At 42.2% G+C, this 12,662-nt stretch overlaps 2 protein-coding genes across 6 annotated transcripts in view; one reads left to right on the forward strand and one right to left on the reverse strand.

Annotated features, from left to right (window-relative positions):
* The first annotated feature begins 623 nt into the window (after positions 1-623).
* LOC129702631 (U5 small nuclear ribonucleoprotein 40 kDa protein-like) lies at positions 624-2,429 on the forward strand. The gene is given in 2 exon segments (XM_055644469.1): positions 624-1,116; positions 1,118-2,429. Coding segments are annotated over 2 exon segments (708 nt in total). The 5' UTR covers positions 624-772; the 3' UTR covers positions 1,482-2,429.
* A 1,342-nt stretch (positions 2,430-3,771) lies between these two features.
* The window catches only part of c13hxorf58 (chromosome 13 CXorf58 homolog), a 33,238-nt gene continuing 24,347 nt past the window's right edge, over positions 3,772-12,662 (reverse strand). For all 5 annotated transcript variants that reach the window (XM_055644464.1, XM_055644462.1, XM_055644463.1 and 2 more), the window contains exons 8-9: positions 7,773-7,917; positions 3,772-4,118 (exon numbers count right to left, since the gene is read on the reverse strand). In XM_055644464.1, the coding sequence (XP_055500439.1) occupies positions 3,930-4,118; positions 7,773-7,917 (334 nt within the window). In that variant the 3' untranslated portion in view covers positions 3,772-3,929. The remainder of the gene's footprint in view (positions 4,119-7,772; positions 7,918-12,662) is intronic.

Here is a 12,662-nt window from a genome sequence, read left to right on the forward strand (position 1 = left end):
TAACCATCTTAACTATTATCCCTGGAAACTACATGCGATTAGATAACTTATTAATTGATTTTGATTAGCTGTGACTTCACGGTTAGATAGTCGACTCCTTTGTATTTTCACATGCAGAATGTGAGAATTGCCGGTAACCTAGATTGATCCTTGGTAGTAAATAGTGACACGGATATTGATACGATGAGGCTTCAAGTAAACATTGACAATAAATCAGAAGTTTATTTTGCATATGTAGTACGAGAATTTTGGCCGATCAGTCCATGAGCCATAGTGCTGCAGCCGGCAGCACTATATTTAAAGCCCATAAAGCTGTGGCCGGCAGCGCTTTGTTTAAAGCTCCATGTGTTAAGATGGTAACACTGTGTGTATTGCTTTACGCGCCGGTCTGCGGCTGATAGCGCTTTGTTTCGGGGGGGGGGGCCTTGCTCGGATGCAGGTTGTAATTTGGGAGCGGCGCTATTGGCCAGGATTTACTGGCAGTTATTTCAACAGTTGATTTCTGCCTGTATAAAGCCTTAAATTAGTTCATGTACGAGAGGGGTTCAGCGCCGCGGACAGAGGCAGAGAGGGAGAGGTGTGCTGCAGTAAAACACACCCCTCGCATAAGGACAAGTATTGTTTTTGTTCTCTCTTGCCAATAAATCCGATTTGTAACTAAACAGACAATAAACTCTAAACAGACGAGTGAGCCTTTTTCTGTTCTAGTCAGATCCTTGGACCTGTTCTCTTGTAACAATTGGCCTAGTCTGACAACTAGCATAGAAAATGTATGGTAAAAAGAACAGCACTGGTGCAGGCCAAGCGCCCCCGCAACAAGCTGCTGCCCTCGGTGCAGGGGAGCCCGCAGCAGGACGTGCTGCAGGCGCGACCAGGAACCTCGAGTCTTCAAGCTCCTCCAATGCTTTTAACGGATCACAAGGGAGAGGTTTATTGTAAATTTCACCCAAATGGATCAACACTGGCATCTACGGGATTTGATCGACTCGCATTGTTTTGGAATGTATATGGCGACTGCGATAATTATGCTACATTGAAAGGTCACAGTGGAGCAGTGATGGAATTTCATTATAACACAGATGGCAGCATGGTTTTTCCAGCATCAACAGATAAAACTAGCAGTGTGGGACAGTGAAACGGATGAATCAAGAGACTTAAAGGTCACACATCCTTTTGTGAATTCATGGTATGCAGCCCGACGGGGCCCACAGTTGGTCTGTACAGGAAGCGACGACGAAACAGTGAAGCTATGGGGCATTCGGAAGAAGGCTGCAACCCATACATTTCGAAACACGTACCAAGTACTGGCAGCAGTGTTTAATGATGCAAGCTATCAGATTTTCTCTGGTGGTATTGATAACGACATTAAGGTTTGGCAAAACAAGTTAATTTACACCATGCTTGGTCATACAGACTGGGTGACTGGGTTTGACCCTGCGTGGGGTAAAAGATGCCGCCATCACAGATCTATCAGTGGATAAAGTGGCCATTTGCACCGAAGCCCTACAGAACCGTATGGCCCTGGATTTCATCCTGGCTGAGAAATGGAGCACTTGTGCTATGATCGGGTGGGTGTGCTGTACTTGTATTCCCAGTGATTCGGAGAACATCACTAACCTCGCTGACTACATCCAGAAAGACGTGGGGAAGATTCAAAAGGGTAGGAGGACAATACCACGACTACAATCCCTTTTGGAATGTTTGGAGGCTGGTGGGCAACAGTCGTGCACTGAGGACTGACCATTGGGACAATCTTATTGGCCATAATATTACTGTGTGGTGTGTGCGTATTGGCATAATGACTGTCGACTTTACTAACGCCTGCGGGCTGGATGTGATGGTAACCTGACTGTTTGAGGAGTGGAATGTAACATGAGAATTTTGTCCGAGCAGTCCATGAGCCATAGCGCTGTGTTTAAAGCCCATAGCGCTGTGGCCGGCAGCGCTTTGTTTAAAGGTCCACACGCTAAGTTCTGTTTAAGCCTTTGCTCGCCAATTCGGCAGCGCTGTGTATATTACCTTACGCGCCAAGTCTACGGCCAGTAGCATTGTGTGTGTATTGCTTTACGCGCCAGTCTGCGGCTGATGGGGAGGGGGCTCGCTCGGATGCAGGCCTCTGCCATTGGTTGCAGTTTAAATTTGGGAGCTGCGCTATTGGCCAGGACTTAACAGCGGTTAATTCAACAGCTGATTTCTGCCTGTATAAAGCAGTAAGCCACAAGTTAGTTCATGTACGAGAGGGGTTCGATAGTTGAGTCGCGATCAGTGTCGCGGACCAAGGCAGAGAGAGAGGGAGTGTGCTGCTATAATGCGGACCCCGTCCATAGCAAGTATTGTTTTTGTTCTCTCTCCTGCCAATAAATATGAATTGTAACTAAACAGACAGTTCTACTAGACAGATCCTTGGACCTGTTTTCTTGTAACAGCATATTAATAATTTGTTTTTAAATGTAACAAATTATGTATTACACTATGTTACTATTTGACAATTCGTACCTAGTCATTTTTTTCGATCATTTGTAACCGTCAGTGGCTTGCTGTTCTTTTTCCGTCAGATTTCTGGGTTTATAATCTTTACTCATATGGAATTATGCACTTAAATTACTTCCATCTTAATTTTAAAATTCAAAAGGAAGAATCACAGGTGGATTGACATCGTTTCACCATAGCAACATATTTCATTCCTAAATTTTAAAAGACATCTTTAAACTAGATCTCGTCCAGCATCCTGGCATGTCAAAACAATCGAGTATTATTCGCATCTATTTATTTACTCTTTCTTCTAAATACTTATGCATTTAAATTACCTACAGTACCTGATCACTAACTTTGCAAAATTCTTGATGTTTCTAATTGCAGAATAAATATGGAATAATCTGGTTGCAACTTAACAAGTGTGGCAGTGCATCATTCAGTTTATCTCCTAGTGTGAATCTACGCAATGTTTCCGTTTTTAAAAACTCCAATCCATTTTGAAGAAGCCATTTGGTGATTTTCAACACATAAATATCCTCTTGATACCTTGCTTAAATATAATCTGGATAATGAATATTATATTCACCTGAAACCCAGGCTGGAAACTAAGCCCATTTGTTCCCATTGATCTCAAATGGACTTCCACAATCCACTAGATTTCAACAATTGTTGAGACAATGTTGTCAAGCTCATCCCTGGAGATTAAGGCAGTCTCCAAAAATATGTGTACACACTGATCAAAGATTTTTTTCTCTCTCCAGTACTTAATTTCATGCATAAGATGCCATCTCCTAAGCTGCTGCTATGTCTTAGATAATATAAAATGCATAAGGGGTTAAACACAATTGCTGTTCCCAATAGGAAGAATGGAAAGATCCATGGCACAGTTCAATGCCCGGGCCAATATTATTCCTCAACCCAGATGAAAAATATTTCAGTACTGTTTTGGGACCTTCCTTTGATCACTTTAACTGTTGTCTATCTACATTAGAGTTCAAAAGTAATCCATTGCCCACAAAATGCTGCGCTCTACCTGTAAGTAAAGTGAGCTGTTAAAGCAGATACCTCTGCTCTGATTTATCGGACCAAGAGACAAAATTGATTTTGACCACAACTGATTAAACTTCATGCATTGTTAAACCATGCATACAGTATAGTACAACTTGTTGGAAATGTATTAGAGCTACTATGCTCAGCATAAGCCATGCCTTCAAAGAAAAGGGAAATATCGCAAGGATGTTAATTGGACTTTCTCCCAACTGTGTGTAGAAATACCATGATCCCAAACACTCAACATTTATATTAAAGATCAATTTTATATCAAAGTAAAGGCACACAATGTAATTTGCACATGGTGTCGGTCAAAGTTAAAGGCAACAGCAAGCACATTTTTTGACAGGGCATAAATGAATGTCTGTTACATTTGATCTGCCCTTCTAATACATGGTCTTGTTTCAGTTGGGGAATGGTGTCCCACATGCATCAAGCGAGAGTTTCTGTGTCCAAGCATAGATTTTATCAACTTCGTGCTCCCATTCTTCCTCTGAAGTTAAATATGTAATTTGATCTTTTTCTTCAGAGTTTGTAACAATCTGAAAGTCATCCTGTGCAGGACTACGGTGAGTTGGTTTATCTGGTTCTTCCTGGTAATTACGTGATAAGTTAAAAATTAAAGGCATTAATGCAGATCACATAACTGTTCTGTACACTTACATATGGATAATTAACATTTTCCTGCAGTTCACACTGTAATTGCACAAAAAGAGCAAATATTAACCATACCAATGTAGTGTTCAATATTACCTAAACAGCTGAAACTGCATATTAATTTACAGCTATTCATGTTGTGGATAGACACAATGTTGGAGTAACTCAGCGGTACTGGCAGTGTCGCTGGAGAGAAGGAATGGGTGACGTTTTGGGTTGAGAACCTTCTTCAGACCCGTCCTCATATTGTGGCATATTTGTCACCCTGACTAAGATGCCTCATCTATACGAGTCCCACTTGCTTGTATTTGGCCCATATCCCTCCAAAACATTTCCTATCCAGATGTACCTGTCCAAATGTCTCTTAAATCTTGTTAGAGTAACTGCCTCCTCTGGCAGCTTGTTCCATAAGCACAACAATGGAAGCCGTTGCCCCTCAGGTTCCTATGAAGTTTCCCCCCTCTCACTTTAAACCAAAGTTTCCTCATTCCCCTGCTCTAGGTAAAAGACTGTGTGCATCTCCCCTATTCTATTCCCCTTATGATTGTGTGCACTTCTATAAGATCACCCCTCATCCTCCTGCACTCCAAAGAATAAAGTCCGAGCCTGCTCAACCGCTCCCCGTAGCTCAGGCTCTCAAGTGCTAGTAACATCCTCATAAATCTCTGCACTCCTTCCAGCTTAACAACATCTTTCCTGTAGCAGGGTGACCAAAACTGAACATGCTACTCTCAAGCCCCGAGTTAAAAATAAGAGGACGCATATTTGAAAGATTTTTGTTTTTAATTAAAATTGTATTTTAATTTTTCGAGAGAATCATTCATCTTTGGAACTTCACTTCAATCATCTTGTGAGGGGGAAAAAAAGATTTTGAATGTTAGGGCAGAATTAGATAGATTCTTGATGAGCAAGAGTGTGATAGGTTGCTGCCTGGACCTGAATGTGAAGTTGAGATCAGCAGCGCGAGTTGGGCCGAAGGGCCTGTTTCCATGCTGTATGACTCTAAACCTTTCTTACCCATATAACTGACCAAATGTCTATTCAGCATTGTAATTGTACCCATGTCAACCACTTCATCAGGCATGGCTCCATGTACCCACCACCCTTTGTGTCATGATTTTTCCTATAATTTAAACCTTCCAGCCCTTGCAACATCTTTGTGAATCTTTTCTGCATCTTTGCTAGCTCAATCACATCCTTCCTATTATTTGCTGACCAGAACTGCACACCACATTCCAGGTGTGGTCTCACTAACATCTTGTATTGTTACAACATGACATCCCAATCCCTGTACACAATGCTCCAATGAGGGTAAGCATGCCATATGCCACTCTCACTACCTTGTCCACCTGTGATGCCGCTTTCAAGGAATAATGTACTTGATATCTCAGTGGAATACTCCAGCATGCTGTGTATGTTATACCCTGGTTTAATTTCCCAATCTTTGTCACTTCACACTTGAGTTAAATTCCTTTTCCCTCTGCCAATTGATCTAGGTCATGCTGTAGCCTTTAACAACCACCTTTGTCCATCACACAAACAATTTTGGTGTCTTCAGCAAACTAACTTGTGCCACTTAGATTCCCATCCAAATCGCTAATATATATATATGACAGGCAACCTTTGGTGCATATATAGCAAGCTTACAATTCTAATGAAGTTACTTCATCAAAGTTTAATATACCAGATCTGAATAATGACAAGAAATTAAACTCTATTAACCAAAATTGAATGAATCCATTTAGGATTACATCGGGTGCACAGCACAGAAATAGACTGATCAGTCCAACTATGCAGGTCCGACTGAATAAATGGATGTCGGAAATGGAATTTAATGCTGAAAAGTTATAGATTGGTTGGAAGAATGAGAAAGCCATGCAAACAAGAGTGCAAAGTCCTAAAAGGATTACAAGAAAGTTGAGATCTGGCATATGTTGAGATATGTGCATAGGTTGTGAAAGCAGTGAAAGTTATTTTGGATCCTTCCTTTTTATAAACAGGCACACAATACAAGAGGAATGAAAAAAGACGCAGTGTCGGAGTAACTCGGTGGAACAGCATCTCTGAAGAAAATGGAAAGGTGACATTTCAAGTTGGGATCCTTCTTCAGACTGATTATGGTGCAAATATATCACAAAATGGCATATTTGTTGAACATGGATGTGATGTTTCCGGTCGGGATACTTCAGACTGATTGTACTGGGTGGTTTAATAGGTAGGTGAATGACAAAGGCCAGAGGGGAATATGAGATGAGGATAAAATAATTATTAATTGTAATAAATGAATAAAGGGGACAGGGGAGCGAGTAGGGAAGAAATGGGTGTGAGTCAGGTGGGGCACAAGGAACAGAAGGAGGATAAAAGAGGGGGGGGGGGGGGTTATTCAGTTTGGAGGTTAATTACCTGAAATTGGAGAATTAAATATTCATGCCATTCTAAGTTACCCAATTAGAATATGAGCTACTTTTCCTCCTGTTTGCATATGGCCTCACTCTGGCAATGGAAGAGGCCCAGGACAGAAAGGTCAGTATGGGATTGGGTAGAGGAGTTAAAATGATTATCAACCAGGAGATCCAGTAGGCCTTGGTGGAGTGAGCGCAAATTTTCAGCAAAACGGACGACTCGTCTACATCAAAAAGTAATGGAGGCCACATTGGGAACACCAAATGCAGTATGTGAAGTTAGATGAAGTGCACATGTCTTACCTGGAAGGACTTCTGGGGTCTTTGGATAGATGTAAGGGAGAAGATATTGGGAAAGATGTTGCATCTCCTGCGATTGCAGGACAAAAAGGAATGAAGATACAGTTAGTCTTTAAAAAAAAAAAACTGGTTCTGGCTTAAATGAAGTAAAATGTCCAATTCGGGGAACCACACCAGAATAGATATAAAGATTTTGGAGAGGGTACAGAAAATAACATGAAAAATGTATCTCTTTGAATTCTTCTCTACCTTATTCGACCAAGCTGTTTCATATCCCCTCATCTCCTGGTTTTCCTAAGTGACTCGACCCCCCCCCCATGGTCCATGCTGCCATTCAAACACCTCCCTAATAGCCCATGCTGCCATCCTATTCAGCATAAAAATATTCTCTATTTCCACAAGTGCATCAATTCCATTTGGATTTTTATGATTACATCTTTATCATGGATAAAAAGGGTTATTCTGAATATCTAATTTGATTTCTGGGTGGCTGTCCTATATTGATGAACTCTTGTGTCCTTTACCAGGAACCATTCTCTTTATATCCTCTCCATCAAGACCTTTCAGTTATAAAAGCACTGTTAGATCACCCTTCAGTACTTATTTCTCAAGAGAAAAGAAACAGTCTGTTCATCTATTTTTTATTACCCCCCCTGACATCAGCCTGAAGAAGGGTCTCGACCCGAAACGTCACTCATTCCTTCTCTCCAGAGATGCTGCCGGTCCCGCTGAGTTACTCCAGCATTTTGTGTCTACCACCTATTCTTTTACATTTTTTAATACCATTCTTATAAGTGGATGTCAAACATTGAGGAGAAAAGCACGTTAAGCCATATGCCACCAACATTAAGGAAATAAAGCATTTGTAATGAAGCCACACAATTTTACCTCGTTGCTTTTATCCAAACCATACATCTTTCTCATTTTGGAAACTTTCACTCTTGCTTTATAAGAACGACGTTGTGACTCCCTTCCTCCTTTTGATGATCTTGAAGACCGCTGCGGAGTGGTGTACGAGGCTGGAGAAGGTGGCCTGGAAAATTAAGAATATGGGATATCTTTAAGAGGGAACGGCAGATGCTGGAAAATTGAAGGCAGACAAAAATGCTGGAGAAACTCAGTGGGTGAGGCAGCATCTATGGAGCGAAGGAATTGGGCAATGATTCGGGTCAAGTACCTTCTTCAGACTCTGCGGCTGGAAGGGGGAGGCCGTAGACCTTCAAACAGATTAGATAGGGATATCTGATCTGTTATCCTCCCTACATATTGTCGATCGGTGGTGGTCAGTGACATCGTCTTTGCTGTCTTGTGCTGGGATTGCAAGGCAATGGCCTTGGACACCAATAGAATTAACAAGCTCATCAGGAAGGCTGGCTCTGTCCAGAAGGCAGAGTTGGATTCACTGGAGATGGTCTTCGGGAGGGGAAACTGCAGAGCATCTTGGACATTACAGCTCACCCCATCCATGACACACTGGTCAACCTGATGAGCGCCTTCAGCAACAGACTGGTTCCACCAAGATGTAGCACGGAATGCCACAGATCCTTTTTCCCCTGTGGCTATCAAACTGAATAACTCTTCCCCCTTCTGTCATGGGGTAGACTGACTCCCGTTCCCCCTCCCCAATCAGTGCACATCCCCAACCCTTTCCTGTCGTCACTATAATTTCATGTATCATGTACCTTGTTGTGTTTTATGACTGTTGGCAGACCAATTTCTCTCCTAGGATAAATGAAGTTCTATCGTATGGTATCGTGACAATAATAAAACTAAACCATTCAAGAGGATGGTTCAATGGTGCTTTTATCGTCACATGTGCAAAGTGCAAACACACAGTGAAATTATTTTCTTACCAACAGTCCAGCAGAGGATTGCCATACCTAAGCACATCCCCGATTAACAAATTGTACAGGGATAGCTTACTGATCCCGCATGCAAGTAGTGCCATGTTTTGGCACGATTTTCACAGGCAAGCTCCGGGCTGCTGTGGGCCTCCAGCCATCACCGTCGTTTGGACGTGCAGGACAACTTGTGAACCGATGTCCCTATCCTCACCCATCCACCTTTGTTCCCCGAAGGATGCCTCGTGCAGTCGACCTCGAGAGTGTGGTCGACCAGACCCCAGTTCCCTCTCCTCTTCCACCGTCCTCACTCCTCACCTGTCGTGTCTGTCGTCGTCACTGGCTCCATCTTTGCTGGTCTTCAGGGGCCATCACTGCGGCCTCCCCCTTCCAGCCGCAATTCGACAGTTTCCCCTTGTTGTAGGCCGCAGGGGTCTGCTTCAGTGGCTTCTCCCTGTATGCCGTGGCGTGCCAGGTCTTGTATTCAGCCGCGGATGTCCAGCTCGGCAGCTATAGACCGTGGCGCTCTGGGAGCTTGGATGGTGGATCATGACTGACCTCTTAGCATTAACCCTGTCTCATAACCCCCCCCTTAATAATCTGAAACATTTCAGTAAGAATCCATCGTCTTCTGAATTCTATTAAGTAAAATCCCAATTTACTTAACCTTTCCTCGGTGCTCAATCTAACATACCCACAATCATCCTATTAAACATTCTCTGAACCACCTCCAATGCAGTACGATCCTTCCTAAAATAGGAGAGCAAAATTGTTCACGGTACTGTAGATGTTGCCTGAGAATTGCCTTTACAGTTGCAGTCTGTACCTTTATACTTCAACCTCCTTGAAATGAGGGATAACATTCCATTAGCCTATAATACTAATTGCTGCACTTGCATGTTGGCTTTCCATGTCTAATGCACAAGGAACATCGTCTCTTTGTGCTGCAGCTTTTTGAAGTCTTTCTTCATTAAATAATTGCTTGTTTTTTTTCTCTCTGAAATGAACAAGTTTACATTTTCCAACATGAGACTCCATTTGCCATGTTTTGCCCTTTCAATGTTTTTCTGTAAACTGTGTGTATCCTCCTCTTAACTCAACTGCCCGACTATTATATCATCCACAATTTTGTCCGCCGTACATGAGCTTTTTCCCCCAAATAATTAATATATTTTACGATCAGTTCCAGTCGCAGTACTGATCCTTGTGGTAACCCATTGGCCACAGGTTGTAAACCTGAAAATGCCCCCCCCCCTCATCCCTACTAATTGTATCCTGATTATATGTTGCATCCTACATCATGGGCTCTTGTGACTTAACACTTTACAAGGCATCTTGTTGAATGGCTCCAGGAAACAAATACAATAGGATTGTGTTAGTCAATATTTCTTTCCTACCACTGTAAGTGCTACATCTGTTGCTACACTGACAATTTTATAGACTGCTACATCATCTTTTGCTATGTGCATTCTTTGTGGCACATTGTGGATTATTTATTTTAGCACCAAGTCCAGCATTTCTTGTTTTAGTTTCATTCAAGGGAGCATAGGGTCTCGACCCAAAACGTCACCTATTCCTTTTGTCCAGAGATGCTGTCTGACCTGAGTTACTCCAGCTTTTTACATAGAAACATGGAAAATAGGTGCAGGAGTAGGCCATTTGGCCCTTCGAGCCTGCACCGCCATTCAATGTGATCATGGCTGATCATCCAACTCAGTATCCCGTACCTGCCTTCTCTCCATACCCCCTGATCCCCTTAGCCACAAGGGTGACATCTAAGTCCCTCTTAAATATAGCCAATGAACTGGCCTCAACTACCTTATGTGGCAGAAAATTCCACATATTCACCACTCTGTGTGAAAAATGTTTTTCTCATGTCAGTCCTAAAAGACTCCCCCCTTATCCTTAAACTGTAACCCCTTGTTCTGGACTTCCCCAACATCGGGAACAATCTTCCTGCATCTAGCCTGTCCAACCCCTTAAGAATTTTGTAAGTTTCTATAAGATCCCCCCTCAATCTTCTAAATTCTAGCGAGTACAAGCCGAGTCTCTCCAGTCTTTCTTCATATGAAAGTCCTGACATCCCAGGAATCAGTCTGGTGAACCTTCTCTGTACTCCCTCTATGGCAAGAATGTCTTTCCTCAGATTAGGAGACCAAAACTGTACGCAATACTCCAGGTGTGGTCTCACCAAGACCCTGTACAACTGCAGTAGAACCTCCCTGCTCCTATACTCAAATCCTTTTGCTAAAATCCTTTTGTGTCCATTTCGGAGATACATTTTGCTGTTTGCGGTTAATCTTATTTTTCTGTGAACTTGTGACAGTGACATGGATCGGAAGAGAAATGTTTGAATTGTTTTGCAGCCTGTTTGCAACAGAAGCGCATTTAGGAGAGGAGCATCTTTGTGGTGTGGTTTTATGGCTAGAGCTGTATGGACATGCTTTTATCTTGTTCTTTAATTTTGATCCAGGAGAATAGTCCAATTAATACCTGGGCATGGTTGATTTTGATGGGGCATATAACATTGTTCACTTTGTGGTGCAATGCTTTAAAATATGCCACATTGACTTGCTTTCTTTAATAGTGAATTCAAAATCTTCTCCCTGTTTGGGCTTACAAACTCTGTTCTCTTCATAGCTACATTTCTTATAATGTTGGTGCTGGTACAGTCATCACAAAATTAATGCAGGGCTATTAATACTTAAATCATATGAGTCATAAGCATAGCCTGTAACATTATGCAAGTAGATTGCTCTTATTGCTCTGTGGTCATCTGATGCAAGTCCCATAATACTAAACACCATCTATACGTTATGGCCAGACTGCTCAAGCTAGATAACAAGATGTATTGGAGATCATAGCCACAACCCCAACCCCAAACCCGATCAAGTGCATGCTAACTGATCTTAGGACAACAGGGGGCTGGACATGCTAGCTCCCCAATAGGTTTCAACTGAATTTACAATGATAAGCAAACCAGAGAGCTTGTCGTGAATCTCTGAAAGCTGAGCTTTCACTGTGATCTGAATTAGCCACCTTTGCTCATTTAAGACAGTTTTAGAAATGGGTTTAACATATTACCTTGGGGGAAAAAAATGTTCAGTGAACATTTTAATGGTTGTAGAAAAAGAGAGAAATAGTTCAACAGAATAAGCAATAATTAATAAGCATGTTAAAACGAGCAAAACAAAGATGATGACACAGATAACTTCATATTAGGTAATAAAAGTAAAGTATTGAACCCATCAATAAATAGAGCAATGGCAAGCTGCAATTATGAAAGATGAGACAATTGAAAGCCGTTTCTGAAATTCAAATGAAAGCTGTAAAAATCAGTATCAGTATATCTTTATTGTCATTTCCTGAGTACTCACATACCCAGAGGAAACAAAAAAACGTTGCTCAACCAGTGTCCATTCAGTGTGCAGTACAAATAACAACAAATAAATAGAAATAAAAATACATATATCATGAACAAATTAAATTAAACACTCTACTCTCTACTAAACATGTGGTTAGCCCATAAAATAATAGAGAACTGTTGGTACTGATTCCCATCAAGTCCCCCAGTTTTGCTCTCACTCCACATCCCCCCAGACGGACAAAGATAGAGTTCCCCAGGTCCTCGCCTTTCACCCCACCGGCCATCCCATCCAAATCGTGCTCTGACATTTCCATCACCTCCAACATCACCCCACCACTAGTCACAAGTTTCAATCCCAGCCCCTTTCCACTTTCCACAGGGACAGATCCCTCTGCAACTCCTTGGTTCACTTATCCCTTCCGATGCAAACCACCCCCTTCCCAGGTACTTTCTACTGCAGCTAATTAACCTGCAGGAAGAAGCCAGAGCACCAGTCGGAAACCCACGTGGCCACAGGAGCTGCTACTGCAAGAGATGTAACGCCTGACCCTATTCATCTTCCCTCACAAC

The sequence above is a fragment of the Leucoraja erinacea genome, chromosome 13 (genome assembly GCF_028641065.1).
Source record: "Leucoraja erinacea ecotype New England chromosome 13, Leri_hhj_1, whole genome shotgun sequence".
Lineage (NCBI taxonomy): Eukaryota > Metazoa > Chordata > Chondrichthyes > Rajiformes > Rajidae > Leucoraja > Leucoraja erinaceus.